Source organism: Manis javanica, chromosome 1, assembly GCF_040802235.1.
Source record: "Manis javanica isolate MJ-LG chromosome 1, MJ_LKY, whole genome shotgun sequence".
NCBI classification, from domain to species: Eukaryota; Metazoa; Chordata; class Mammalia; order Pholidota; family Manidae; genus Manis; species Manis javanica.
In genome coordinates, this window is record NC_133156.1 from 217164197 (window position 1) to 217191412 (window position 27216).

Below are 27216 nucleotides of genomic sequence, written 5' to 3' on the forward strand. Positions count from 1 at the left end.
AATTAGACTGTTAGATAATATGGGAATTACCCTTGAACTTCTGCTAACCATGAATCTAAAGCCTGCAATAACAGTAAGTACACACCAATCAATAATCCCCATAAACGTAAATGGTCTGAATGCACCAATCAAAAGAAATAGAGCCACTGAATGGATAAAAAAAACAAGACCCATCTATATGCTGCCTACAAGAGACTCACTTCAAACCCAAAGCAATACACAGACTGAAAGCAAAGGGATGGAAAAAGATATGTCAGGCAAATAATAGGGAGAAAAAAGCAGGAGTTACAGTACTTGTATCAGACAAATTAGATATCAAAACAAAGAAAGGAACAAGACACAAACAGGGACATTACATAATGATAAAGAGGTCAGTCCAACAAGAAGATATAACTATTATAAATATCTATGCATTCAACAGAGGCTCACCTCCATATGTGAAACAAATACTAACAGAATTAAAAGGGGAAATAGAATGGAATGCATTCATTCTACTAGACTTCAACACTCCATTCACTCCAAAGGACAGATCAACCAGACAGAAAATAAGTAAGGAGACAGAGGCACTGAACAACATATTAGAAAAGGTGGACCTTACAGACATCTACAGAACAATTCATCCAAAAGGAACAGGATACACATTCTTCTCAAGTGCAAATGGAACATTTTAAAAAAAAGATCATGTAGTAGGCCACAAAAAGAGCCTGAGTAAATTCAAAAAGATTGAAATTATACCAACCAGCTACTGAGACCACAAAGGTATGAAACTAGAAATAAATTACACACAGAAAACGAAAAAGCCCACAAACACATGCAGGTTTAACAAGATGCTCCTAAATAACCAAGGATCAATGAACAAATAAAAACAGAGATCAAGCAATACATGCAGACAAATGACAACAATATTTCAACGCCACAAAATCTGTGGGACGCAGTGAAGCCGTGCTAAGATGAAACTATATTGAAATACGGGCCTACCTCACGAAAGAAGAACAATCCTAAACAAACAGTCTAACCTCACAATTAACGAAATGAGAAAAGGGAGAACAAATGAGGCCCAAAGTCAGTAGAAAGAGGTACATAATAAAGATTAGACCATAAATAAATAAAATTGAGAAGAATAAAACAATACAATCAATGAAAGCAGGAGCTGGTTCTTCAAAAAAATAAACAAAATTGATAAACCTCTAGCCCGACTTTTCAAAAATAAAAGAGAGTTTGCACACCTAAACAGAATGAGAAATGAGAAAGGAAAAATCACTAAGGACACCACAGAAATACAAAAAATTATGGGAGAATACTATGAAGAACTGTGTGGTAACAAACTGGATGACCTAGAAGAAATGGACAAATTTCTAGAAAAATACAACATTCCAAGGCTGAACCAAGAAGAAACAGAAAATCTGAACAGACCAATTACAAGCAAGGAAATTGAATAGGTAATCAAAAAACTACCTAAGAACAAAACCCCTGGAACAGATGGTTTCACTGCAGAATTTCATCAAACATTTAGTGAAGACCTAATACCCATCCCTCCTTAAAGTTTTCCAAAAAGTAGAAGAGGAGGGATTACTTCCAAACTCATTCTATGAGGCCAACATCACTCTAATACCAAAACTAGGCATAGACACCACAAAAAAACAGCAAACACACCAATATGCCTGTTGATCATAGATGCAAAAATACTCAACAAAATATTAGCAAACCAAAAACAAAAATATATCAAAAAGATCATCCATCATGATCGAGTGGGATTCATCCCAGGGATGCAAGGATGGTACAACACTGGAAAATCCATCAACATCATCCACCACATCAACAAAAAGGACAAAATCACATGATCATTTCCACAGATGCTGAAAAAGCATTCAACAAAATTCAACATCCATTCATGATAAAAACTCTCAACAAAATGGGTATAGAGGACAAGTAGCTCAACATAATAAAGGCCATATATGACATACCCAATGCAAACATTATACTTGACAGTGAGAACCAGAAAGCTTTTCCTTCAAGATTGGGAACAAGACAAGGATGCCCACTCTCCCCACTTTTATTCAACATATTTCTGGAGGTCCTAGCCACAGCAATCAAACAACACAAAGAAATAAAAGGCATCCACATTGGTAAGGAAAAAGTTACTGTCCTTGTTTGCAGATGACATGATATTGTACATAAAAAGTCCTAAACAGTCTACTCCAAAACGACTAGATCTGAGTTCAGCAAAGTTGCATGATACAAAATTAATACACAGAAATCTGTTGCATTACTATACACTAACGATGAACTAGCAGAAAGAGAAATTAGGGGAAAAATTCCATTCAAAATTGCATGAAAAAGAATAAAATACCTAGGAATAAACCTAACCAAGGCAGTGAATGACCTATACTCTGAAAACTACAAGACACTCATGAGAGAAATTAAAGAAGATACCAATAAATGGAAACACATCTCATACTCATAGATAGGAAGAATTAATATTGTCAAAATGGTCATCCTGCCTAAAGCAATCTATAGATTTAATGCACTTCCTATCAAAATATCAACAACATTCTTCAATGAACTAGAGCAAATAGTTCTAAAATTCATATGGAACCACAAAAGACCTCGAATAGCCAAAGCAATCCTAGGAAGGAAGAATAAAGCAGAGGCAATTACATTCCCTGACTTTAAGCTCTATTACAAAGCCACAGTAATCAACACAATTTGGTACTGGCACAGCAACACATCCACAGTCCAATGGAACAGAATAGAGAGCCAGATACAAAACCAACCATATATGGTCAATTAATTTATGATAAAGGATCCATGGATATTCAATGAGGAAATGACAGCCTCTTCAACAGCTGATGTTGGCAAAACTGGACAGCTACATGTAAGAGAATGAAACTGGATCATTGTCTAACCCCATACACAAAAGTAACCTCAAAATGGATCAAACACCTGAATGTAATAAATCATGAAACTACAAAACTCTTAGAAAAAAACATAGGCAAAAACATGAGCAATTTCTTCATAAACATATCTCCATGGGCAAGGGAAACAAAAAGCAAAAATGAACAAGTGGGACTATATCAAACTAAAAGACTTCTTTACAGCAAAGGACACCATCAGTAGAACAAAAAGACATCCTACGGTACGGGAGAATATATTCATAAATGACCGATCTGATAAGGAGTTGACATCTAAATTATATAAAGAACTCACACACCAAAACAAACAAAAAGCAAATAAGCCAATTAAAAAATGGGCAGAGGATCTAAACAGACACTTCTTCAAAGAAGAAATTCTGATGGACAATAGGCACATGAAAAGATGCTCCACATCAGAAAAATGCAAATTAAAACCACAATGAGATATCATCTCACACCTGTTAGGATGGCCACCATCCAAAAGACAAACAACAAATGTTGGCGAGGATGCAGAGAAAGGGAACCCTCCTACACTGATGGAGGGAACGTAAATTAGTTCAACCTTTGTGGAAAGCAGTATGGAGGTTTCTCAAAAAACTCAAAATAGAAATACCATTTGACCCAGGAATTCCACTCCTAGGAATTTACCCTAAGAATGCAGGAGCCCAGTTTCAAAAAGACATATGTACTCCTATGTTTATCGCAGCACTATTTACAATAGCCAAGACATGGAAGCAACCTAAGTGTCCATCAATAGATGAAGGGATAAAGAAGAAGTGGAACATACACACAATGGAATATTATTCAGGCATAAGAAAAAAACAAATCCTACCATTTGCAACAACATGGATGGAGCTAGAGGGTATTAAGCTCAGTGAAATAAGCCAGACAGAGAAAGACAAGACAAGAATAAAATGATTTCACTCATCTGTGGAACATAAGAACAAAGCACAAACTGAAGGAACAAAACAACAGTAGACTCACAGAACCCCAGTATGGATTAACAGTTACCAAAGGGGAAGGAGCTGGGGAGGATGGGTGGAAGGAAGGGATAAGGGGGGAAAAGGGGCATTACGATTACCACACATAATGTATTGGTGGGGGCATGGGGAAGACAGTATAACACAGAGAAGACAAGTAGTGATTCTATAGCATCTTACTACGCTGATGGACAGTGACTGTAATGGGGTATGTGGTGGGTACTTTATAATAGGGGGAGTCTAGTAATGATAATGTTGTTCATGTAATTGTACATTAATGGTACCTAAATAAATAAATAAATAAATAAATAATAAAAACAAACCTGTAGATTCAGACTTAAATCTAATTAGCATTGCTTTTCGGGGGGGCAATAACTGTTTCTTAGTCTCTAAATAAAACATCTAACTATTCTTATTTAGGAAAAGAATACATTTCATGAAAGATAATTTCACAATCAGGATAAGAAATAAATTATTTTCAATCAATAATCAGCATATCGGTAAATACCTACGGCACTTTTATTATTGAACTTATAGGAATTAATACTCTTTTTAAGTACCTATAGACTAGAATAATTAATTAACCTTTCTTCAAATTACTATCAGCTGAAATCTTAGTGTTTAATAAAAACATTAAAACACATAGCAGCTCAATCAACCATATTTAGATCAGAATATGAGCATGAAGCTGCTAGCCTTTGCCTTGTCATTTTCAGTTATAGGTTATTAAATGAAAAAAATGTACTTTCACAAATTAAAACAAAGAGATGAAAACTTTTATACTGTGTTCTAGGATAAATGACTACATAGTATCAAAGCAGGGGTTCCAAAAAACAACTAACTACTTCAAAAACAATTTTTAAGAAATACATCCACCTGGAGCTAGTGAGTATTATCCTCAGTGAAATAAGCCAGGTGGAGAAAGAGAAGTATCAAATGATTTCACTCATCTGTGGAGCATAACAACAAAGAAAAAACTGAAGGAACAAAACTAGCAAACTCGCAGAACCCAAGAATGGACTAACAGTTACCAAAGGGAAAGGGACTGGGGAGGATGGGTAGGAAGGGAGGGATAAGAGGGAAAAGGGGGCATTACAATTAGCACACATAATGTAGGGGGCTGGGGACATGGGGAAGGCACTATAGACAGAGAGGACAAGTAATGATTCTATAGCATCTTACTACACTGATGAACAGTGACTGTAATGGGGTATGTGGGCGGGGACTTGATAATAGGGGGAGTCTAGTCACCATAATGTTCAAGTAATTGTACATTAACGATACCAAAAAAAATGCATCCATCAAACTCACACCTACATATGTAGGGAAGAATAATATATCAAATATTTCAATTAAACCTTATTGTTGAAACTCATAATGATAAAATAAGTAAACAAAAGATTTCATTAAATAATTTATTTCAGAAAACTAACCACAGGGTGACTTACCTGAATCATTTCGTAGATAAGATGACATAGCTGGGATAAGGCAGGACTGACTGAGAAGCTCTAGAAGTACAGAAGGAAGGGCATTACTGTTCTGTCCTCTACTCTCGTGAGATGACTGAGCTTCTCCATTTGCTGCACAACCCACAGGATTTATATAACTTGCAAGTACCTAAAAATAAAAATTGGATTTAAATTGAATTTTAGCATCATATTCTTTAAAAGCCCTTATTTTATGTTACCCAATTGAATAACTAGAGTATTTTTTTCAACTCAATCAATGTCTGTGTTTTAAAAGTAAGACATTTGAGGAGGATTAAAGATGGTGGCATAACAGGTGAGATGGAAATATCCTGCCAAAACCACATCTAATATGAAAATACAGCAAATACAGCAAATCCTGAAAGAGAATCAGGAAAGAATGCTGTGGCAGACTGCCTAAACCTGGGGAAACCAGCAGACCTCAAGGAAAAGGATAAAGTACCAAAGCTGTGATCTGGAGGGACCTAAGTCCTTCCCCCAAAACAGCTCATGAGCAGGAGGAATAGAAATGGAGATGGCAGGGGGTGGAGGCCTAGAAATGCTGAACATCCAGCCCTGGAGATCTGCTCTGGGAGCACAAACCTACATTAAATGATGCACTGGTGATTAGTGAAGTTTGAAAGCTAAGACGGGTGGAACACTTAAACAGACTGAGATTCCAGCCACTTGTGGAAACAGGGATCCACATCTGGCCACTCTGGGACAAAAGAAAGCCAGGCAGTCTGAGACACTTCCTAAAAGTGAGAGGGCTGCTAAAGGGGCAAGGACTGAACAGAGCTTGTTGCTCTGGAGAAAAGACATGTGGGCAAAATTGTCTGGGCACACTCTACCAAGCAGGTTGGGAACTTTCAGGAGCGAAAGCCATTCCATCCCCCTGGCTGGCTACGCAGCTCTGAGGCATCCCACCATGATAGGCAGTCTGCCGTAACTTCCTCCCAGCCAGCAGCGGCTTCCAAATCAGCTGCCCCTGCCACTGAGGCCAGGCTAGCCATAGGGCAGCCACTCCCACAGAAGATACAAGTGCAAAGCATAAAGCCTTCTCCCTGAGTGCTTGGCCCACTAGACCTGGCAGTGCAGACAGGCACTGCAGGCCAGGAAACAGGAAAAACCTCTTTCCTCCTGACAGGCAACAGCACCCACTCCCCTGCGAATGCTGCCATCCCGTCAGGGGTTGAGTAGCTCCAGAGAGTAGAGATTCTGGGCGATAGAGGGCATCACCTACAAATATGAAATGTCAAAGGAACCTGGTTCAAACCAAAATCCCACAAACACCAGAAAGAGGGCCAAGTGAAACTGAAATCATCAATCTTCTGGAAAGAGATTTCAAAATAAAAATCATAAACATACTCACAGAGCTACAGAAAAATATTCAAGAACTGAGGGAGGAATTCAGGAATGACACACAACATTCAAAATACAGTATCTGAAATGAAACATACAATGGAGGGATTTAATAGAAGACTAGATGAAGTAGAGGAGACAGTAAATGAAATAGAAATTAGAGAACAGGACTATAAAGAAGCAGGGCACAGAGAGAAGAAAGGATCTCTAAGAATGAAAGAATACAGACAGAACTGTGTGACCAATCCAAATGGAAGAATATTCACATTACTGGGGTAACAAAGGAAGAAGAGAGAAAAATGAATAGAAAGTATCTTTGAGGAAGTAATTGCTGAAAAATTCCCCAATCTGCGGAAGGAAATAGTCTTTCGGACCATGGAGGTGAACAGATCTCCCAAAACCAGGGAACCAAGGAAGACAAAACCAAGACATAGAATAATTAAAATGGCAAAGATCAAGGATAAAGACAGACAATTAAAAGCAGCCACAGAGAGAAACAAGATCAAATACAAAGGGAAACCCACCTGGCTATCATCAGACTTCTCAACAGAAACCTTACAGGACAGAGGGGAGTGCCATGATATATTTAATGCAATGAAACTGAAGGGCCTTGAGCCAAGAATACTACATCTGGCAAGATTATCATTTAAATTTGAAGGAGGGATTAAACAATTTGAAGATAAGCAAAAGCTGAGGGAATTTACCTCCCACAAATCATCTCTACAGTGTATTTTGTAGGGACTGCTAAAGATGGAAGTGTTTCTAAGGTTAAATAGCTGTCACCAGAGTAAATAAAGCCACAGTAACAGTAGAACAATTAATTACTAAGCAAACACAAAATTAATTCAAATACCCCCTAAATCAGTAGACGGATAGACAAAGAGTACAGAATATGATACCTAATATATAAAGAATGAAGAAGGAATAAAAAAAAAACCTTTGGATTGTGTTTCTAAAAACATACTGAATGAGTTAAGTTAGACTTTAGATAGTAAGGAAGTTACCCTTGAACCTTTGATAGCCAAGAATCTAAAGCCTGCAATGGTAATAAGTACATACCTACTGATAATCACCCTAACTGTAAATGCTCTAAATGCACCAATCAAATGACATAAGTGACTGAAGGATAAAAAAAAACAAGACCCATCTATGTGCTGCTTTCAAGAGACTCACTTCAAACCCAAAGACATCCACAAACTGAAAGTACAGGGATGGAAAAAGCTATCTCATGCAACTAATAGGGAGAAAAAAGCAGGAATTACATTACTAGTATCAGACAAAATAGAGTTTAAAACAAAGAAAGCAACAAGAGACATAGAAGGACATTACATAATAATAAAAGAGTGAGTACAAGAGGATATGAACATTATAAATATTTATGCACCCAGGAGACGGAGTCAAGATGGGAGCATGAGTAGAGCAGCAGAAATCTCCTCCTAAAACCATACATATTTTTTAAAACATAACAAATACAACTCTTCCTAAAAGAGAGACCAGAAGACACAGGACAACAGCCAGACTACATCCACACCTGTGAGAACCCAGAGCCTTGCAAAGGGGGAGAGGAAGGCCACAAACAAGCAAGAAGGGACATTCTCCCAGCTGACACAAGCGCCAGCTCCACACAACTATCTCTATCGCCATGAAAAGGCAGAATTTGATACAGACCAAAATCACAAAGTCAACCCCTGAGAAGGAGATAGACCTAACCAATCTTCCTGAAAAAGAATGCAAAATAAAGGTCATAACCATGTTGACAGAGCTGCAAAGAAATATGCATGAGCTAAGGGATGACAACCGTAGGGAGATTACAGAAATGAAACAATCTCTGGAAGGATTTATAAGCAGAATGGATAAGATGCAAGAGGCCATTGATGGAATAAAAACTAGAGAACAGGAACGCATACAGAAGCTAAGCAGAGACAGATAAAAGGATCTCAAGAAATGAAACAATATTAAGACAACTGTGTGACCAATCCAAAAGGAACAATATCTGCATTATAGGGGTACCAGAAGAAGAAGAGAGAGAAAAAGGGATAGAAAGTGTCTTTTCAAAGAAATAATTGCTGGAAACTTCCCCAAACTGGGGGAGGAAATAATCGATCAGCCCATGGAAGTACACAAAACTCCCAACAGGAGGGTCCCAAGGAGGACAACACCCAGACACATAATAATTAAAATGGCAAAGATCAAGGACAAGGACAGAGTTTTAAAGGCAGCTAGAGAGAGGACAAAGGTCACCTACAAAGGAAAACCCAACAGGCTATCATCAGATTTCTCAACATAAACATTACAGGCCAGAAGAAAACGGCACGATATATTTCATGCAATGAAAGAGAAGGGCCTTGAACCAAGAATACTGTATCCAGCATGATTATCATTTAAATATGAAGGAAGGATTAAACAATTTCCAGAAAAGCAAAAGTTGAAGGAATTTGCCTCCAACAAATCACCTCTACAGGGTATTAAAGATGGACTTCTCTAGATGGGAGCACTCCTAAGACTAAACAGATGTCACCAGAGAAAATAAAATCACAGCAAAGAAAGCAGACGAACCAAATACTAACTAAAGACAAAAAGTAAAATCAACTACCCACAAAAGCAGTTACAGGAAACACAAAAGAGCGAGCAGGAATAAGAAGGGAGAGAAATAAAGAATCACCAGACAGTGTTTATAACAACTCAATAAGGGAGTTAAGTTAGACAGTAAGATACTAAAGAAGCTAACCTTGACCCTTTGGTAACCACAAATCTAAAGCCTGCAATGGCAATAAGTACATATCTTTCAATAATCACCCTAAATGTAAATGGACTGAATGCACCAATCAAAAGACACAGAGTAATAGAATGGATAAAAAAGCAAGACCCATCTATATGCTGCTTACAAGAAACTCACCTCAAACCCAAAGGCATGCACAGACTAAAAGTCAAGGGATGGAAAAAGATATTTCATGCATACAACAGGGAGAAAAGAGCAGGTGTTGCAGTACTAGTATCAAACAAATAGACTTCAAAACAAAGAAAGTAACAAGAGATAAAGAAGGACATTAAATAATCATAAAGGGCTCAGTACAACAAGAGGATATAACCATTACAAATATATATGCACCAAACACAAGAGCACCAGTATATGTGAAACAAATAGTAACAGAACTAAAGGAGGAAAGAGAATGCAATGCATTCATTTTAGGAGACTTCAACACGCCAACCCCAAAGGATAGATCCACCGGAAAGGAAATAAGTAAGTGCACGGAGGCACTGAGGCATGGAACAACACACTAGAACAGATGGACTTAATAGACATCTATAGAACTCTACATCCAAAAGCAACAGGATATACATTCTTCTCAAGAGCACATGGAACATTCTCCAGAATAGACCACATACTAGGCCACAAAAAGAGCCTGAGTAAATTCCAAAAGATTGAAATTCTACCAACCAACTTATCAGACCACAAAGGTATAAAACTAGAAATAAATTGTACAAAGAAAACAAAAAGGCTCACAAACACATGGAGGCTTAATAACATGCTCCTAAATAATCAATGGATCAACGAACAAATTAAAATTGAGATCAGGGAATATATGGAAACAAATGACAACAACAACACAAAGCCTCAACTTCTCTGGGACACAGCGAAAGCCATCTTAAGAGGAAAGTATATAGCAATCCAGGCATACTTAAAGAAGAAAGAATGATCCTAAATGAATAGTCTAACATCACAATTATAGAAACTGGAAAAAGAAGAAGAAATGAGGCCTAAAGTCAGCAGAAGGAGGGACATAATAAAGATCTGAGATTAACAAAATTGAGAAGAATAAAACAATAGAAAAAAACAATGAAACCAACCGCTGGTTCTTTGAGAAAATAAACAAAATAGATAAGCCTCTAGCCAAAAGCTAGAAAACCTTGAAGAAACGGACAACTTCCTAGAAAAACACAACCTCCCAAGACTGACAAAGGAAGAAACACAAAAGTTAAACAAACCAATTACAAGCAAAGATATTGAAGCGGTAATCAAAAAACTACCCAAATACAAAACCCCCGGGCGAGATGGATTTACCTTGGAATTTTATCAGACATGCAGAGAAGACATAATACCCATTCTCCTTAAAGTTTTCCAAAAAATAGAAGAGGACAGAATACTCCCAAACTCATTCTATGAAGCCAACATCACCCTAATACCAAAACCAGGCAAAGACTCCACCAAAAAGAAAATTACAGACCAATATCCCTGATGAACATAGATGCAAAAATACTCAAGAAAATATTAGCTAAGCGAATTCAAAAATATATCAAAAGGAACATACACCATGACCAAGTGGGATTAATCCCAGGGATGCAAGGATGGTACAGCATTAGAAAATTCATCAAGTTCATCCACCACATAAACAAAAAGGACAAAAACCACATGATCATTTCCATAGATGCTGAAAAACCATTCAACAAAATTCAACATCCATTCATGATAAAAACTCTCAACAAAATGGGTATAGAGGGCAAGTACCTCAACATAATAAAGGCCATATATGATAAACCCACAGGCGACATTATACTAAACAGTGAGAAGCTGAAAGCTTTTCCTCTGCGATCGGGAACAAGACAGGGATGCCCACTCTCCCCACTGCTTTTCAACATAGTACTGAATGTCCTAGCCACAGCAATTAGACAAAACAAAGAAACACAAGGAATCCAGATTGGTAAAGAAGAAGTTAAACTGTCACTATCTGCAGATGACATGATATTGTACATAAAAAACCCTAAAGACGCCACTCCGAAACTACCAGAACTAATATCAGAATTCAGCAAAGTTGCAGGATACAAAATTAACACACAGAAATCTGTGGCTTTCCTATACACTAACAATAAACTAATAGAAAGAGGAATCAGGAAGACAATTCCATTCACAATTGCATCAAAACGAATAAAATACCTAGGAATAAACCTAACCTATAGGTCAAAGAAGTGAAAGACCTATACCCTGAAAACTATAAGACACACTTAAGAGAAATTAAAGAGGTCACTAACAAATGGAAACTCATCCCATGCTCCTGGCTAGGAAGAATTAATATCGTCAAAATGGCCATCCTACCCAAAGCAATATACAGATTTGATGCAATCCCTATCAAACTACCAACAGCATTCTTCAATGAACTGGAACAAATAGTTCAAAAATTCATATGGAAACACCAAAGACCCCGAATAGCTAAAGCAATCCTGAGAAGGAAGAATAAAGTGGGGGTATCTACTCCCCAACTTCAAGCTCTACTACAAAGCCATAGTAATCAAGACAATTTGGTAGTGGCACAAGAACAGAGCCACAGACCAATGGAACAGCATAGAGACTCCAAACATTAACCCAAACATATATGGTCAACTAATATTCGATGAAGGAGCCATGGACATACAATGGGGAAATGACAGTCTCTTCAACGGATGGTGCTGGCAAAACTGGACAGCTACATGTAAGAAAATGAAACTGGATCACTGTCTAACCCCATACACAAAAGTAAATTCAAAATGGATCAAAGACTTGAATGTAAGTCATAAAACCATAAAATTGTTAGAAAAAACATAGGCAAAAATCTCTTAGACATAAACATGAGTGACCTCTTCTTGAACATATCTCCCTAGGCAAGGGAAACAAACGCAAAAATGAACAAATGGGACTATATCAAGCTGAAAAGCGTCTGCACAGCAAAGGACACCATCAATAGAACAAAAAGGTATCCTACAGTATGGGAGAATATATTCGTAAATGACAGATCCGATAAAGGGTTGACATCCAAAATATATAAAGAACTCACACACCTCAACAAACAGAAAGCAAATAATCCAATTAAAAAATGGGCAGAGGAGCTGAATAGACAGTTCTCTAAAGAAGAAATTCAGATGGCCAACAGACACATGAAAAAATGACATCGCTTGTCATCAGAGAAATGCAAATTAAAACCACAATGAGATATCATCTCACACCACTAAGGATGGCTACCATCCAAAAGACAAACAACAACAAATGTTGGCAAGGTTGTGGAGAAAGGGGAACCCTCCTACACTGCTGTTGGGAATGTAAATTAGTTCAACCATTGTGGAAAGCAGTATGGAGGTTCCTCAAAATGCTCAAAATAGACTTACCATTTGACGCAGGAATTCCACTTCTAGGAATTTACCCCAAGAACGCAGCACTCCAGTTTGAAAAAGGCAGATGCATCCCTATGTTTATCACTGCACTATTTACAATAGCCAAGATATGGAAGCAACCTAAATGTCCATCAGTAGATGAATGGATAAAGAAGATGTGGTACATATACACAATGGAATATTACTCAGCCATAATAAAAAAACAAATCCTACCATTTCCAACAACATGGATGGAGCTAGAGGGTATTATGCTCAGTGAAATAAGCCAGGCAGAGAAAGACAAGTACCAAATGATTTCACTCACATGTGGAGTATAAGAACAAAAGAAAACTGAAGGAACAAAACAGCAGCAGAAGCACAGAACCTAAGAATGGACTAACAGTTACCAAAGGGAAAGGGACTGGGAAGGATGGGTGGGAAGGGAGGGATAAGGGTGGGAGAAAAAGAAAGGGGGCATTACGATTAGCATGTATAGTGCGGGGGTGGGGGCATGGGGAGGGCTGTGCAACACAGAGAAGATGTAGTAATTTTATAGCATCTTACTATGTTGACGGACAGTGACTGTGAATGGGGATGTGGGGGGGACTTGGTGAAGGGGGGAGCCTAGTAAACATAATGTCCTTCATGTAATTGTAGATTAATGATACCAAAATAGGGATGGAGGGAGGGAAGGAGGGTGGGAGGGAGGGAGGGAGGGAGGAAAGAAGGAAGGAAGGAAGAAAGAAAGAAAGAAAAAAGAAAAAAAACCACTTGGACATAAACGTAAGGGACTTCTTCATGAACATATCTCCCTGAGCAAGGAAAACAAAAGCAAAAATGAACAAGTGGGACTACACTAAGCTGAAAAGCTTCTGAAGAGCAAAGGACACCATCAACAGAACAAAAAGGTGTCCTACAGTATGGGAGAATATATTTGTAAATGACAGATCCAATAACGTTTTTGACATCCAAAATATATAAAGAGCTCACACACCTCAACAAACAAAAAGCAAATAAGCCAATTAAAAAATGGGCAGAGGAGCTGAACAGTTTTCCAAAGAAGAAATTCAAATGGCCAACATACACGTGAAAAGATGCTCCACATCAGTCATCATCAGAGAAATGCAAATTAAAACCACAATGAGACATCACCTCACACCAGTAAGGATGGTTACCATCCAAAAGACAGACAACAACAAATGTTGGCGAGGTTGTGGAGAAAGGGGAACCGTCCTACACTGCTGGTGGGAATGTAAATTAGTTCAACCATTGTGGAAAGCAGTATGGAGGTTCCTCAAAATGCTCAAAATAGACATACCATTTGACCCAGGAATTCCACTTCTAGGAATTTACTCTAAGAATGCAGCAGTCCAGTTTGAAAAAGACAGATGCACCCCTATATTTATCACAGCACTATTTACAATAGCCATGAAATAGAAGCAACCTGAATGTCCATCAATAGATGAATGGATAAAGAAGATGTGGTACATATATACAATGGAATATTACTCAGCCATAAGAAGAAAACAAATCCTACACATTTGCAACAACATGGATGGAGCTAGAGGGTATTATGCTCAGTGAAATAAGTCAAGTGGAGAAAGACAAATACCAAATGATTTCACTCATATGTGGAGTATAAGAACAAAGAAAAGCTGAAGGAATAGAACAGCAGCAGAATCACAGAACCCAAGAATGGACTAACAGTTACCAAAGGGAAAGAGACTGGGGAGAATGGGAGGGTAGGGAGGGATAAGGCTGGTGAAAAAGAAAGGGGGTATTATGAATAGCATGTATAATGTGGGGGTGGGGGAAAGAGGAGGGCTGTGCAATATAGAGAAGACAAGTAGTGATTCTACAACATCTTGCTACGCTGATGGACAGTGACTGAAATGGGGTTTTTGGGGAGCATTTGGTGAAAGGTAGAGCCTAGTAAACATAACGTTCTTCATGTAATTATAGATTAATGATAACAAAATAAAATAAATAAAAATAAATAAATCTATGCACCCAACACAGGAGCACTTATATATGTGAAAAACATCCTAACAGAATTAAAGGGGAAAATAGAATGCAATGCATTCATTCTAGGATACTTCAACACATCACTGAATACAAAGGACAGGTCAACCAGACAGAAAATACGTAAGGAGACAGAGTGAACAACACATTAGAACAGAAGGACCTAACAGACATCTACAGAACATTCATTCCACCCAAAAGCAGCAGGATACATATTCTTCTCAAGTGCACATGTAACATTTTCCAGAATAGACCACATACTAGGCACAAAAAGACCTTAAGTAAATCCAAAAAGATTGAAATTGTACAAACTAGCTTCTCTAATCACAAAGGTATGAAACTAGAAATAAATTACACAAAGAAAACAAAAAAGCCCACAAACACATGGAGGCTTAACAACGTGTTCGTAAATGATCAATGGATCATTTAAAAACAGAGGTCAAATTAAAACAGACATCAAGCAATATATGGAGACAAATGACAGAAATAAGTCAACACTGCAAAAATCTGTGGGACACAGTGAAGGCCGTGCTATGAGGCAAGTATATTGCAATACAGGCTTACCTCAGGAAAGAAGAACAATCCCATATGAACAGTCTAAAGTCACAATTAATGAAACTAGAAAAAGAACAAATGAGGCCCAAAGTCAGTAGGAGGAGGGACATAATAAAGATTAGAGCAGAAATAAATAAAATCAAGAAGAATAATACAATAGAAAGAACCAATGAAAGTCGTAGCTGGTTTTTTGAGAAAATAAACAAAATAGATAAACCCCTAACCAGACTTATCAAGAAAAAAAGAGTTTACACATCTAAACAGAATCAGAAATGACAAAGGAAAAATCAATATGGACACCATAGAAATACAAAGAATTATTAGAGAATACTATGAAAAATTATATGCTAACAAACTGGATAACCTAGAAGAAGTGAACAACCTTCTAGAAAAATACAACCTTCCAAGGCTGACCCAGGAAGAAACAAAAAATCTGAACAGACCAATTACCAGTAACAAAATTGAACTAGCAATCAAAAAACTACCTAAGAGGGGGGGGAGCCAAGATGGCGGCGTGAGTAGAGCAGTGGAAATCTCCTCCCAAAAACACATAGAGCTATGAAAATATAACAAAGAAAAATCTTCCTAAAATAGAGACCACAGGACACAGGACAACATCCAGACCACATCCACACCTGCAAGAACCCAGCGCCTTGTGAAGGGGGTAAGATACAAGCCCCAGCCCGGCGGGACCCGAGCGCCCCTCCCCCCGGCTCCCGGCGGGTGGAGAGAAACCGGAGCAGTTTTTTTTTTTTTTGCGAGCGCTTTTTGGAAGCCTTAGAGGGACGGGCCCCCGTTGCTGGGGAGGCAGGGTGGCGGGACCGGTGAGGAGGTGCCTGGGAACGGCGCCGGAGGACAAAGAATATCCCGCGTTTCTCCCTGCGAGACCTGGGGGCGGGTGCCTGAGACCGGTGTCTGAGGACGGAGGAGGTCGCGCGTTTTTCCCCTTTTTTTTTTTTTCTCTTTTTGGCAAGCGCTTTTTGGAAGCCTTGAAGGGACGGGGACCCCAGTGCTAGGGAGGCACGGTGGCGGGACTGGTGAGCGGGTGGCTGGGACCGGCACCTGAGGACAAAGAATATCCCCCGTTTTTCCCTGCGGGACCGGTGGGCGGGTGCCTGAGACCGGCACTTGAGGACAGAGGAAATCGCGCGTTTTTCCCCTTTTTTTTTTCTCTTTTCTGCGAGTGCTTTTTGGAAGCCTAAAAGGGACAGGGACCCCGGTGCTAGGGAGGCAGGGCGGCGGGACTGGTGAGCGGGTGCCTGGGACCGGCACCTGAGGACAAAGAATATCCCGCATTTTTCCCTGTGGGACTGGTGGGTGGGTGCCTGAGACCAGCACCTGAGGACGGAAGAAATCGCGCGTTTTTCCCCTTTTTTTTTCTCTCTTTTTGCCAAGTGCTTTTTGGAAGCCTTGAAGGGACAGGGACCCCGGTGCTAGGGAGGCAGGGCGGCGGGACTGGTGAGCGGGTGCGTGGGACCAGTGCCTGAGGACCAAGAATATTGAGCGTTCCTTCCCTGCGGGACCGGTGGGTGGGTGCTTTTTGGAAGCCTTGAAAGGACAGGGACCCTGGTGCTAGGGAGACAGGGCAGCAGGACCAGTGCGCGGGTGCCTGGGACCGGCACCTGAGGAAAAAAAAAAAAAAAATCGCGTGTTTTTTCTTTTTTTTTTCCTTTCTGTTCCCTCTCTCATTGTTGCTGTTGTTGTTTTGGTTTGGAGAGTGCTTTTTGGAAATCTTAAAGGGGCAGGACAGGTCACTTAGACCAGAAGCAGGGAATCTGGGGATCTCTGGGCACTCTAACCCCCTGGGCAGCAGGGAGCACAGGGGCCCCTTACGGAGATAAATAGTCTCCTGGCTGCTCCCCCTCTAACGGGGCTCCACCATTTTGGAGGAACAGCCCCAGCCAGGCCAAGCCCACAGCAACAGTGGAGATAAACCCCAAAGCAACTGGGCAGGAAGCAGAAGCCCTGTCTGCGCACAGCTGCCCAGCACAAGCCACTAGAGGTCGCTATTCTCCCAGGAAAAGGCTACAAACCAACAAGAAGGGAAGCTCTTCCAGCGGTCACTTGTACCAGCTCTGCAGACTATCTCTATCACCATGAAAAGGCAAAACTACAGGCAGACAAAGATCACAGAGACAACACCTGAGAAGGAGACAGACCTAACTAGTCCTCCTGAAAAAGAATTCAAAATAAAAATCATGAACATGCTGACAGAGATGCAGAAAAAAATGCAAGAGCAATGGGATGAGATGCAGAGAAAAATGCAAGAGCAGTGGGATGAGATGCAGAGAAAAATGCAAGAGCAGTGGGATGAAGTCCGGAAGGAGATCACAGATGTCAGGAAAGAGATCACAGAAGTGAAACAATCCCTGGAAGGATTTATAAGCAGAATGGATAAGATGCAAGAGGCCATTGAAGGAATAGAAGCCAGAGAACAGGAACGTATAGAAGCTGACATAGAGAGAGATAAAAGGATCTCCAGGAATGAAACAACACTAAGAGAAATATGTGACCAATACAAAAGGAAAAACATTCGTATTATAGGGATACCAGAAGAGGAAGAAAGAGGAAAAGGGATAGAAAGTGTCTTTGAAGAAATAATTGCTGAAAACTTCCCCAAACTGGGGGAGGAAATAATCGAACAGACCATGGAATTATACAGAACCCCCAACAGAAAGGATCCAAGGAGGACAACACCAAGACACATAATAATTAAAATGGCAAGGATCAAGGACAAGGAAAGAGTTTTAAAGGCAGCTAGAGAGAAAAAGGTCACCTATAAAGGAAAACCAATCAGGCTAACATCAGACTTCTCAACAGAAACCCTACAGGCCAGAAGAGAATGGCATGATATACTTAATGCAATGAAACAGAAGGGCCTTGAACCAAGGATACTGTATCCAGCACGACTATCATTTAAATATGATGGTGGGATCAAACAATTCCCAGACAAGCAAAAGCTGAGGGAATTTGCTTCCCACAAACCACCTCTACAGGGCATCCTACAGGGACTGCTCTAGATGGGAGCACCCCTAAAAAGAGCACAGAACAAAACACACAACATATGAAGAAGGGAGGAGGAGGAATAAGAAGGGAGAGAAGAAAAGACTCTCCAGACAGTGTATATAACAGCTCAATAAGCGAGCTAAGTTAGGCAGTAAGATACTAAAGAAGCTAACCTTGAACCTTTGGTAACCACGAATCTAAAGCCTGCAATGGCAATAAGTACATATCTTTCAATAGTCACCCTAAATGTAAATGGACTTAATGCACCAATCAAAAGACATAGAGTAATAGAATGGATAAAAAAGCAAGACCCATCTATATGCTGCTTACAAGAAACTCACCTTAAACCCAAAGATAAGCATAGACTAAAAGTCAAGGGATGGAAAAACATATTTCAGGCAAACAACAGTGAGAAGAAAGCAGGGGTTGCAGTACTAATATCAGACAAAATAGACTTCAAAACAAAGAAAGTAACAAGAGATAAAGAAGGCCACTACATAATGATAAAGGGCTTAGTCCAACAAGAGGATATAACCATTCTAAATATATATGCACCCAATACAGGAGCACCAGCATATGTGAAGCAAATACTAACAGAACTAAAGAGGGAAATAGACTGCAATGCATTCATTGTAGGAGACTTCAACACACCACTCACCCCAAAGGATAGATCCACCGGGCAGAAAATAAGTAAAGACACACAGGCACTGAACAACACACTAGAACAGATGGACCTAATAGACATCTATAGAACTTTACATCCAAAAGCAACAGGATATACATTCTTCTCAAGTGCACATGGAACATTCTCCAGAATAGACCACATACTAGCTCACAAAAAGAGCCTCAGTAAATTCCACAATATTGAAATTCTACCAACCAATTTTTCAGACCACAAAGGTATGAAAGTAGAAATAAATTCTACAAAGAAAACAAAAAGGCTCACAAACACATGGAGGCTTAACAACATGCTACTAAATAATCAATGGATCAATGAACAAATCAAAATAGAGATCAAGGAATATATAGAAACAAATGACAACAACAACACTAAGCCCCAACTTCTGTGGGATGCAGCGAAAGCAGTCTTAAGAGGAAAGTATATAGCAATCCAGGCACACTTGAAGAAGGAAGAACAATCCCAAATGAATAGTCTAACATCACAATTATTAAAACTGGAAAAAGAAGAACAAATGAGGCCTAAAGTCAGCAGAAGGAGGGACATAATAAAGATCAGAGAAGAAATAAACAAAATTGAGAAGAATAAAACAATAGCAAAAATCAACGAAACCAAGAGCTGGTTCTTTGAGAAAATAAACAAAATAGATAAGCCTCTAGCCCAACTTATTAAGAGAAAAAGAGAGTCAACACAAATCAACATAATCAGAAATGAGAATGGAAAAATCACGACAGACTCCACAGAAATACAAAGAATTATTAAAGACTACTATGAAAACCTATATGCCAACAAGCTGGAAAACCTAGAAGAAATGGACAACTTCCTAGAAAAATACAACCTCCCAAGACTGACCAAGGAAGAAACACAAAAGTTAAACAAACCAATTACAAGCAAAGAAATTGAAACAGTAATCAAAAAACTACCCAAGAACAAAACCCCGGGGCCGGACGGATTTACCTCGGAATTTTATCAGACACACAGAGAAGACATAATACCCATTCTCCTTAAAGTGTTCCACAAAATAGAAGAAGAGGGAATACTCCCAAACTCATTCTATGAAGCCAACATCACCCTAATACCAAAACCAGGCAAAGACCCCACCAAAAAAGAAAATTACAGACCAATATCCCTGATGAACGTAGATGCAAAAATACTCAATAAAATATTAGCAAACAGAATTCAACAGTATATCAAAAGGATCATACACCATGACCAAGTGGGGTTCATCCCAGGGATGCAAGGATGGTACAACATTCGAAAATCCATCAACATCATCCACCACATCAACAAAAAGAAAGACAAAAACCACATGATCATCTCCATAGATGCTGAAAAAGCATTTGACAAAATTCAACATCCATTCATGATAAAAACTCTCAGCAAAATGGGAATAGAGGGCAAGTACCTCAACATAATAAAGGCCATATATGATAAACCCACAGCCAGCATTATACTGAACAGCGAGAAGCTGAAAGCATTTCCACTGAGATCGGGAACCAGACAGGGATGCCCACTCTCCCCACTGTTATTTAACATAGTACTGGAGGTCCTAGCCACGGCAATCAGACAAAACAAAGAAATACAAGGAATCCAGATTGGTAAAGAAGAAGTTAAACTGTCACTATTTGCAGATGATATGATACTGTACATAAAAAACCCTAAAGACTCCACTCCAAAACTACTAGAACTGATATCGGAATACAGCAAAGTTGCAGGATACAAAATCAACACACAGAAATCTGTAGCTTTCCTATACACTAACAACGAATCAATAGAAAGAGAAATCAGGAAAACAATTCCATTCACCATTGCATCAAAAAGAATAAAATACCTAGGAATAAACCTAACCAAGGAAGTGAAAGACTTATACTCTGAAAACTACAAGTCACTCTTAAGAGAAATTAAAGGGGACACTAATAAATGGAAACTCATCCCATGCTCATGGCTAGGAAGAATTAATATCGTCAAAATGGCCATCCTGCCGAAAGCAATATACAAATTTGATGCAATCCCTCTCAAATTACCAGCAACATTCTTCAATGAATTGGAACAAATAATTCAAAAATTCATATGGAAACACCAAAGACCCCGAATAGCCAAAGCAATCCTGAAAAAGAAGAATAAAGTAGGGGGGATCTCACTCCCCAACTTCAAGCTCTACTACAAAGCCATAGTAATCAAGACAATTTGGTACTGGCACAAGAACAGAGCCACAGACCAGTGGAACAGATTAGAGACCCCAGAAATTAACCCAAACATATATGGTCAATTAATATTTGATAAAGGAGCCATGGACATACAATGGCAAAATGACAGTCTCTTCAACAGATGGTGCTGGCAAAACTGGACAGCTACATGTAGGAGAATGAAACTGGACCATTGTCTAACCCCATATACAAAGGTAAACTCAAAATGGATCAAAGACCTGAATGTAAGTCACGAAACCATTAAACTCTTGGAAAAAAACATAGGCAAAAACCTCTTAGACATAAACATGAGTGATCTCTTCTTGAACATATCTCCCCGGGCAAGGAAAACAACAGCAAAAATGAGCAAGTGGGACTACATTAAGCTGAAAAGCTTCTGTACAGCGAAAGACACCATCAATAGAACAAAAAGGAACCCTACAGTATGGGAGAATATATTTGAAAATGACAGATCTGATAAAGGCTTGACGTCCAGAATATATAAAGAGCTCACACGCCTCAACAAACAAAAAACAAATAACCCAATTAAAAAATGGGCAGAGGAACTGAACAGACAGTTCTCCAAAAAAGAAATACAGATGGCCAAGAGACACATGAAAAGATGCTCCACATCGCTAATTATCAGAGAAATGCAAATTAAAACTACAATGAGGTATCACCTCACACCAGTAAGGATAGCTGCCATCCAAAAGACAAACAACAACAAATGTTGGCGAGGCTGTGGAGAAAGGGGAACCCTCCTACACTGCTGGTGGGAATGTAAATTAGTTCAACCATTGTGGAAAGCAGTATGGAGGTGCATCAAAATGCTCAAAACAGACCTACCATTTGACCCAGGAATTCCACTCCTAGGAATTTACCCTAAGAACGCAGCAATCAAGTTTGAGAAAGACAGATGCACTCCTATGTTTATCGCAGCACTATTTACAATAGCCAAGAATTGGAAGCAACCTAAATGTCCATCTGTAGATGAATGGATAAAGAAGATGTGGTACATATACACAATGGAATACTACTCAGCCATAAGAAGTGGAAAAATCCAACCATTTGCAGCAACATGGATGGAGCTGGAGAGTATTATGCTCAGTGAAATAAGCCAAGCGGAGAAAGAGAAATACCAAATGATTTCACTCATCTGAGGAGTATAGGAACAAAGGAAAAACTGAAGGAACAAAACAGCAGCAGAATTACAGAACCCAAAAATGGACTAACAGGTACCAAAGGGAAAGGAACTGGGGAGGATGGGTGGGCAGGGAGGGATAAGGGGGGGGAAGAAGAAGGGGGGTATTAAGATTAGCATGCATGGGGGGGAGGGAGAAAGGGGAGGGTGGGCTGCACAACACAGAGAGGACAAGTAGTGACTCTACAACATTTTGCTAAGCTGATGGACAGTAACCGTAATGTGGTTGTTAGGGGGGACCTGATATAGGGGAGAGCATAGTAAACATAGTATTCTTCAGGTAAGTGTAGATTAAAAATTTAAAAAAAAAAAAAAGAAAGAAAGAAAGAAAAGGGGGATTACTCCTTAACAGGATAAAACTATTGGTAAATCAAAGATCAACGCATGCTTTAAATATCCTTAATGTTGATCACTTAAAGGGTGTCAGATGATCAGCTATGGAGGTACTCTTTTCTGATAATATTCCTTTCTCTTAATTAAAAAAAAAAAAAAAAAAAAGCAGTTACTGTGTGCTGACCTCCAATGAGTTCTGCACAGTGGTATAGAGGGCATGTCAAAATGTGGGCAAAGGGTCTGTTTGTTTCTACGCAGAAGATCAAGGCCTAGCTTGGATACCCAGAAAATGAACTAAGATACGATATGAGGAGGAGCTTCCGGCATCAGCACTCTCTGGAGGACTCGTGCCGGGGGATGATCATCAAAAAGGCTCCACAGGGATCCGGACGATGCTGCGGTTGTGGCTGCATCCAGCCCACCATCTCCTGGACTTGCCATAAGAAGGAGGAGGGAGATGTCTAGGCTGGCATGTGCATACAGTGAGACAACGAATTTGACTGGATCTGTACTGTTGGAACTCAACCAGGAGTTGGGAGGGGTGCAAGTTGTAGCACCCCAAAATCTCATGACTATAGACTATCTATGGTTAAAAGAACATATGGGATGTGAACAGATCCCAGAAATGGGCTGCTTTAATTTGTCTGATGGTTCAAGTACAGTTGGAAAATATCCATCATATCATAGATAAATTTTCACAAATGCCTAGGGAGCCTAAATGGTTTTCTTGGCTTCACTGGAGATGGCTGGTAATTATAGATTTGCTTTGTTTATGTCACCGTATTCCTATTATGTCAATATGTGTGTGCAAATTAGTTAGTAGTTTAAAACCTATACATACTTAAGGTACTATACAAGAAGATATGTCAAAGAAATAATCAATCCTCCCAAGTTTCCTTCATATGCTACATCTATAGCTTTTCTTCTTCCTTCCTAATTACAAACTTTAAATAGAATTCGTGCCTCATATCGAATTTACCGAGTATCATAATTCCTCCAGGTGGTAAAGATACCTCGAGACAAGTGCTGGGCATAGAAGCCACAGGGCATAAATCTGCAAAGAAGTAAAAAGCTAACCTTTGCAAACAATATGGCTTCTCTCTCACTTACCAACTTTACATTTCCCTGTATGGCCCCGGAAGATGACTGGTTAGCCAGAGACGGGTAAGATTCCTCAAGGGAGGAACAACCTAAGACAGGCACAGTCGCAGGGGGGCCATCAGGTGAGAATTTGGGGATCAACAGAGGTGAGGCTCAGAACCTCACCCCCCCTGCTTTGAGAGAAATCTTCTGCATCCGTGGATGTCTTGCTGCCCTTGTCTAGCCTGGATTAATACTTAGTCCATAGGCACACACCTGATCATCTGATCATCTACATTTGCCTTCTTACAGCACTAAACTATGTTTTCTACCTTTATCTTGCATCTACCTACCACTTCAGCATTTTATTAAAAATAAAAATAATAATAATAATAGGAGAAATGTGGGATCAACATATAAATCAAGTACAAAAATCAAATGAATATTCATATTTGACCTGATTGTTTATAGGTCATAATGCATGATCAAAACCGAAAGTTTCTGTGATGACTGCCCTTGTACTGTTCACCATGTAAGAATTTATTCACTCTGTAAGAATTCGTTCACCATGTAAGAACTTGTTCGTTATGCTTCAGAAGATTGGAGACTGACGAGAATTAGGCTTGAGATGGATTAATGATTGTACATTGAGCATTGACCCCCCTATACTGAATTTTATTGTTGTTAACAACCATTTGATCAATAAATATGAGAGATGCCCTCTCAAAAAAAAAAAAAAAAAAAAAAAAAAAAAAAAAAAAAAAAAAAAAAAAAAAAAAAAAACTACCTAAGAACAAAGTCCCTGTACCAGATGGATTCACTGCTGAACTTTATCAAACATTTAGTGAAGACCTAATACCCATCCTTTAAGTTTTCCAAAAAGTAGAAGAGGAGGGAATACTTCCAAACTCAATGTAGGAGGCCAGCATCATTCTAATACCAAAACCAGACAAAGACACCACAAAAAAAGAAAATTACAGACCAATATCCCTGATGAACATAGATGCAAAAATACTCAACAAAATACTAGCAAATTGAATTAAAAAATACATCAAAAAGACCATCCATTATGATCAAATGGGATTTATTCCAGGGATGCAAGGATGGCACAATATTCGAAAATCCATCAACATCATATACTGCACCAACAAATAGGACAGAAACCACACGGTCATATCCATATCTGCTGAAAAAGCATTCGATGAAATTCAATATCCATTCATGATAAAAACTTTCAACCCTATGTTTATTGCAGCACTATTTATAATAGCCAAGATATGGAAGCAACCTAAGTGTCCTTCAGTAGATGAATGCATAAAGAAGTGGTATATATACACAATGGAATACTATTCAGCCATAAGGAGAAAACAAATACTATCATTTGCAACAACATGGATGGAGCCAGAGGGTATTATTTTCACTGAAATAAGTTAGGTGGAGAAAGACAAGTACCAGATGATTTCCCTTATTTGTGGAGTGTAACAGTGAAGCAAAACTGAAGGAACAAAACAGCAGCAGTCTCCCAGACTCCCAGAAGGCACTAGTGGTTACCAATAGGGAGGGTTGGGGGAGGGTGAAGGGGATTGAGGGTATTATGATTAGTACACATGATGTAGGGGGGATCATGGTATAAGACCATGTAGCCAGAGAAGACCAGTGACTTTGTGGCATCTTACTACACTGATAGACAGTGACTTCAATGGGGTATGGGGGGACTTGATAATATGGGTGAATGTAGAAACAACGTTTTTCATGTGAAACCTTTATAAGTGTGTATATCAATGATACCATAATAATCAATCAATAAATAAAAGAAATAGACTTTTCTTTACATTTTCAAAACAGGAGGATGTGTTTTACATGATGGTGCAGAGTATGTAACTAGACATAGAAGCAATGAACCTAAGAACACAGACTTAAAAACTTAGTAGCAACTCTGGTATTACATATTTTATTGAACAGATTCATTTTATAGTTTGAGTGATAGAATCTTAGAATTTTATACAAGAATGAGCCTATAACTCTACAGGTGCAGAAAATAATGCTCAAAGACTTGGCCAATTTTAGTAAATTGCTTGATGCAGGAACAAGCTAACATTTAGGCACCTCCCTTCTCCTCTTTGTGATAATAAAGACTTTCTATGCTAGTTCAACTTGCCTGATTATAGAAACGTCACAGAACAATGTGACAAAGATGTGTGTGTGTATGTGTGTGTGTGTGTGTGAAGAAAGAGAAAGGAAACAAAACATTTTTTCAGAGTTCAGATACAGCACTTTACATGAGACGATAAGTAGAAAACAGGAGATATGATACATTTTCCAATTATTGAATAATTTCATCCCTGTCACTTTCCTTTCAGTAAAGATGGTAACTGAGAGGGAAGAAATTTAAGAGTTACAAGTAGGGAAGAACAATCTTTGTCCAGTGGTGTCTTAAATGTCCTGAGAGAAGCAAACATAATTTGCTTTATAAAAGTAGCCGAGGATGAGCTGGATAGTCATCAGTATTTACAAATCAATACAAACAAAAACATAATTTAATTATTATCACTGACAATATGTACTTTGCAAATATACCTGCAGAAGACAAGTAACATGTTCCTCTTCAAGCCTCTGTTTAGTTAAGGCTTGTTCCACATCCCATCCAGAAGCTGTAGAGCCTGTTCCAAAGCCAGTTCCTTTGGCCCAATATAGCTGTTGTTCTTCTGTTGATGTAGGGTTATGAGAACTTGATACCTGTGGCTTACAATAAAAAATAGAAGTTTATTACTATTTGATTTTTTTATCATCAAAAACACTTATCAGTAGGAATATAAACATTTCAGCTGCTACAGAAAACAGTCTGTAAATTCCTCAAAAAAATTAAACAAAGTATTACTATGTGATCCAGCAATTCCACTCCTAGGTATATGCCCTTCCAATAAAAACTTATGAACAAATGTATGTACACACATGTTCACAACAAGACTATACACAATAGCCAAAAAGTAGAAACAGCCCAAATGTCCATCAATGGATGAATGGGTAAACAAATTATGGTATATACACACAATGGGATATTATTCAACTATAAGAGGTAATGAGGTACTGATAAATGCTTTGTGGCTGAACTTCAAAAGCATTATGCTAAGTTCAAGAAGACACACAAAGAAGGCAACATATGATTCCATTTAAATGAAATATCTAGAGTAAGTGAACACATAATGACAGAATTGTACTGATAGTTGCCAAGGGTTAAGGGAATAAGAAAATGGGGAACAAATGCTTATATTTAAGAATAAATAAATAATTTAAAATATGTATCAGGAGGGATG

General features: G+C 38.8%; 1 protein-coding gene across 16 annotated transcripts in view; it reads right to left on the reverse strand.

Annotated features, from left to right (window-relative positions):
* Nucleotides 1–27216, reverse strand: part of BIRC6 (baculoviral IAP repeat containing 6) — a 268324-nt gene that overhangs the window by 68989 nt on the left and 172119 nt on the right. For 15 of the 16 annotated variants that reach the window (XR_012121905.1, XR_012121902.1, XR_012121903.1 and 12 more), the window contains 2 exons: nucleotides 26480–26644; nucleotides 5341–5509 (listed from right to left, as the gene is read on the reverse strand). Coding sequence is in view for 13 of the 16 variants with exons in the window: in XM_073214568.1 (XP_073070669.1) it covers nucleotides 5341–5509; nucleotides 26480–26644 (334 nt within the window). In the remaining 3 variants the exon portion in view is untranslated. The remainder of the gene's footprint in view (nucleotides 1–5340; nucleotides 5510–26479; nucleotides 26645–27216) is intronic. The other variant, XM_073214512.1, reaches the window with a different exon arrangement.